The sequence below is a fragment of the Cyphomyrmex costatus genome, unplaced genomic scaffold (genome assembly GCF_001594065.2).
Source record: "Cyphomyrmex costatus isolate MS0001 unplaced genomic scaffold, Ccosl1.0 scaffold102, whole genome shotgun sequence".
Lineage (NCBI taxonomy): Eukaryota > Metazoa > Arthropoda > Insecta > Hymenoptera > Formicidae > Cyphomyrmex > Cyphomyrmex costatus.
The window spans coordinates 8,478-12,918 of record NW_017274977.1 but is presented as its reverse complement, the minus strand read 5'-3'; the positions used below and the strand labels follow the sequence as shown (position 1 = coordinate 12,918).

Sequence of the window (4,441 nt, the reverse complement as noted above, 5' to 3'; positions counted from 1 at the left end):
GCTATTGGTTTGAAATCAATATTCACATTTATCATTGTTCCTATTTCTCATTCCTATTTTGTTAAAGCATGCAAAGCTTGTTCTCAAAGACGACTCTAATTTAAAAAATGCTTAGAAATTTTCACTCTTACAATTAGTGAGACACAATATTTCACGTTTCTATGATTAACACTTCAAGATATTGTTACTCGTAATAAATTTAACTATGGAAATACAAGGATTTATGTTTATAGGTATGTGTGGGTGCGTATACATATGTATATTTTTCTGAGATCAAACTTTACGTTGATCATCCAATCCTTCAAAATTTGCAGTTTGGTTCACTTCCGTCATATTTTTCAAATAGAAGTTAAAACAATAATCCATCAATTTCTAAAGAACTCGGCCTGTTTAGTTGTAAACATAACTTGACTTTGATAATCCAATCCTCTAAAAGTTGCAGTCTGGGTCACTTCCGTCACATTTTTCAAATAGAAGTTATAACAATAATTCATCAATTCCTAAAGAATAGACACCATACATGTAAGTAAATAAAATATAACATGTAATATATGAATATATAACATATTTTTGACACATTGAAAGAAAAGATTGGCTACTTTATTAATTTAATAAAATAAAATATAGTACAGCAGTTTTAATTGACTGCAGAAGCTAATTTTTTTTTTTGGTTACGATAGTCATACACAATAGCTGCTACGACCAAAAATTTACTGCACTGCCATATTCAATCAGTCGTTTCATCCAGTGTAGGTGATTTAAAATGAATTGACGCTAAGAATAATGTTGAATAGTATTAAAATATACTTGTCTGTGAAGTGTAAGACACGGGTATTTGTTAAACGCGTTAAGTTTTATTATGTCGCGTATAATATAAGTAACGTTACGCGAAAAAAAAAATCTTTATTTAATATTAATTTCTGCAGTACTTTTATCTTGTAGGAAAACCCATTGTAATGTACCAATCTGATTATTATTATAAACTATGAATATATTGTCTTATTGAGGAAAGTAAGAAGAACACATTTTTTTTTAATGTGCCCTATTGCACGTTTACAGAATAAAACATATATCTTCGAAAATAGGTTGCCTTTCAAAGTCATAACTGTGAGAGATGTATAAAAATGTTTGAAACTAAAGTTCAAAAGATTTTAAAGCGCAATAACCTAAAAGAATTGTTTCAATAACAAATTTTTATTTATAAGAAATTAACTTCAAAAATATTAACTTAGTTTTAATTATTAATTATCTTCTAAACCATTGAAATACTATTCGAAAAATTTATTTCTTTTTTTCATATTTTATTTCTTCTTTCTATTTTCTTTTTTAATAATATTTGCTTTATAACACGAAACTCAAACGGATTATTTTATTCCTTAAATGTACAATTCCGATTCATATAAAGAAATATGGTTTTTTTATTTTTATTTACAAAGCATATTAAAAACTTATCAAAATCAGAGAAGACATTTACATTTACTTTTTTAGTAAAAGAAAAAAATATTCGTTATGCGCAATAGAAAAAAGAAAAACAATATTCAATTACCTCTTTATGTTCAACTGGCAACAACTCTTTAAACTCTTTGTTAACAAGGTTGAAAAGGTCTATAACGTTTGATACGGTAATTGCTTTCTTTATTGCTGGAAAACAATCTCTCTCGAGATTTTTCTCACAGACTTGATCAGCCAGTACTAAGAGATCTGCAATAAAAAGATATTTTAATCAGTGCAACTAATAATGCATTTTGCGTTATATTTAATTCAAACTCACTTAATAGGTCATCTACAGATGCTAGATCAATTTTGCCAGTATATAAATATTTTAAAAAGGTTTTATACGCGTCATATGAATAATCGTGAAGATTGATGATGCTATGAAGGAAAAAAATTCAAAAAAATAATATAAATCAATTAAATATTAAAAAGCTTTTTAGCAAATATGTGTTTTTTGTACCATAGATTGCTTTCAATGTAGTCGGTTTGGAATATTGTTCTGAAATACGTACAACGAATCTTCAAGATAGACTTGTGGACGTAAATGGATCTGTTTCTGATTTTTATCGTAAGGTCACTCGTTGACTTTAATAGCAAGAAACGAGATTTGATTAAAGACATCATATACATATTATTAAATATTTCCTTTTATTATATATATAATACATTATAAATAATTATATTTATAATGTATTATATATATAATAAAAGGAAATATTTAATAATATTCATATTAATGATTTTACATAAATATATAGTGTAATAAGGCTAGAAATGACACTTCAAATAGCAAATTACGAAGCGAGAGAAATTATTATAACATTGCAAAATATGCCAAGAATTTACAAAGCTATAATAGTATGGAACTATAATGATCTACAATTGATTCAAATATTTACCAATCTTTTACCGATGACTTGCTTGAGGTTTTTAGCACGTCATCAGCTACAAGAGTTTGAAAGATCCCTGACATTTAAAAAAAATGGAAATTGAATTATAAATAGAATAGAAACTAACCCGATCGTTGAATACAGCTTCCAAATCATTTAATATGTTACATTCCTCATTTGTAAAGTCATGAACCATGGACATTGGTGATTGGGCATTTTTCGTGTTGGATATGTCAAATATGTTCGTATATTCACAGACAACATGTTTCTTCATTGTTAGATGACCAAGACAACCCCACAAATAAATAAGTCCATTTTCACTGGACTTGGCAATGCTACAATATGCCATGGTGGCGATATCTGATGCTTTCTTCATATTAGGTATATTCACCTGTCAATCACAAAATTCTCCGATATATTTTATATTTCATAATACAATTACCGTAGCACAAAATTTACCTTTAATGGAAGAAGTTTCAGATCTCTTCTATTAGGTTCTAATTGCCAATATCTGTTTGAACCCCACGCATACACTTTCCCTATATTAGTCAAAGCAAGTATATGTTCCGCTCCACAGGCCACTTTGACTAATAATGTAAGTGTTAAGATTAGAGAAATGATATTAATCTATACATTGCTTGTAGCCATAAATTTTGCGATATATCCATATGTTTTGCATTGTAAGAAGCATATTTTAAAAAGAATTACCAATTGATTTGCCTGAAAGTTCGGTTACTTCCAATGGAATTCTTGAGAACAAATATGTTGAAGGAACACCCAGTTGAATATGCGCATTATCTCCCCAAGTGTATATTTTACCAATATTTGTTACCACCACAAAAAAGTTTTTTCCGCAACTCATGCTGGTAATCATTTGATATTCATCTTTGATATTAATTTGATACATACCCTCAAAATCTACCGGGGTGTAGACAATCTTGTAATATATCAAAATTAAATGACAATATGTTTAAATACAATCAGTGAGATTATAGATTAATAATTATCATTGGTACTATATAGGTACGTATCACAAAAACGTATTTATTACTTTACCTTGCCATCATCAGTTAAAATGAGAAAAACGTCATTTTTGGAGCCACTTGCGGTTCTCACAATCCTTGTATTACTCCAATCAATTTTATGCGGTATATAACGTATAGAATAAGGTATTAACGTTCTCCATGTATGTTGCTTGTAAAAGATAACATGATAATTGATTTTATTCAATTGGTTTAATTATAACAGTATGCTGCATTTGTTTGAACATGTTAATGTCATACATATATAGGGTATCGAATATTCATTTCAAACAATTCGGTTTGATTACGGTTATAATCCGAGACTACTCAACTTTTGGTTTTTCGTGTAAGTTTCAATTCTTTTAAGTAGTAACGGCAAATAAATATATAATTATCGAAAATTATCGAAACTGATAGTGACCAAGGATTAATTAAATTGTACGTTTCCGCGGACGAATTTATATACGTAACTCGTTGGGGATGTTTGTTATTATTCGATAATATGTTACTCAACAAAATTAAAAGATATTCTAGAATAGGCAAACTTCGAGGTAGAATAACTTCATCAAAAGTCATCGTAAGCCTATTGCTCGATTGCGTACAAACACTTTTACGTACAAATTTAAAATTAAATTTAAGTAAGAAGATACGTAATTTCTATTCTTAAAGCAGAGAAATATATTTTAAAGCAGAGAATTTTTTTTTCAAACGGGGAATTTGTGTCCTGAAATTAATAGAATTTGTGTTTTAAAATCAGAGAATATTAGAATAAATGGTATAAGCAATCAAGTAGGCAACATAATAAATATAGATAATCGAGTTGTATGTAGCAATATTTGTAGGCAGTAATACATGTAAGTAAAAATAATTTCGTTTCTGAAATTTTTATTTGTGCGCAGGTGTATGTAAGGCATTCGAGCTATAGGCAAATGAGATGTAAGCAAACGGTGCAGTAGGCAATCAGTTTGTAGCCAAACGGGGTTTTCCTTCAAATTGTTATCCGTCCAAAATTTTTGTTGCAAGTTCCTGATTATA

The 4,441-nt window shown here is 28.5% G+C and overlaps 1 protein-coding gene across 1 annotated transcript; it reads right to left on the bottom strand.

Annotated features, from left to right (window-relative positions):
- Window positions 1-365: 365 nt before the first annotated feature.
- On the bottom strand, window positions 366-3,291 carry LOC108773028 (RCC1 and BTB domain-containing protein 1). Its single transcript, XM_018538731.1, has 7 exons — window positions 3,093-3,291; window positions 2,844-2,971; window positions 2,512-2,775; window positions 1,955-2,079; window positions 1,772-1,872; window positions 1,547-1,701; window positions 366-500 (listed from the first exon to the last, which is right to left on the bottom strand). Exons 1-7 carry the CDS (start codon window positions 3,289-3,291, stop codon window positions 366-368), a joined length of 1,107 nt encoding a protein of 368 aa, XP_018394233.1.
- Window positions 3,292-4,441: the final 1,150 nt, after the last annotated feature.

Excerpts from the sequence above, each read along its gene's own strand:
- LOC108773028 (XM_018538731.1), bottom strand. The coding sequence starts at position 3,291 with ATGTATCAAATTAATATCAAAGATGAATATCAAATGATTACCAGCATG. Across the intron at positions 2,776-2,843 it reads TGAAACTTCTTCCATTAAAG|GTGAATATACCTAATATGAA; the intron begins GTAAATTTTGTG and ends TGTGATTGACAG. Across the intron at positions 1,702-1,771 it reads ATCTGTAGATGACCTATTAA|ATCTCTTAGTACTGGCTGAT; the intron begins GTGAGTTTGAAT and ends TTTTTATTGCAG.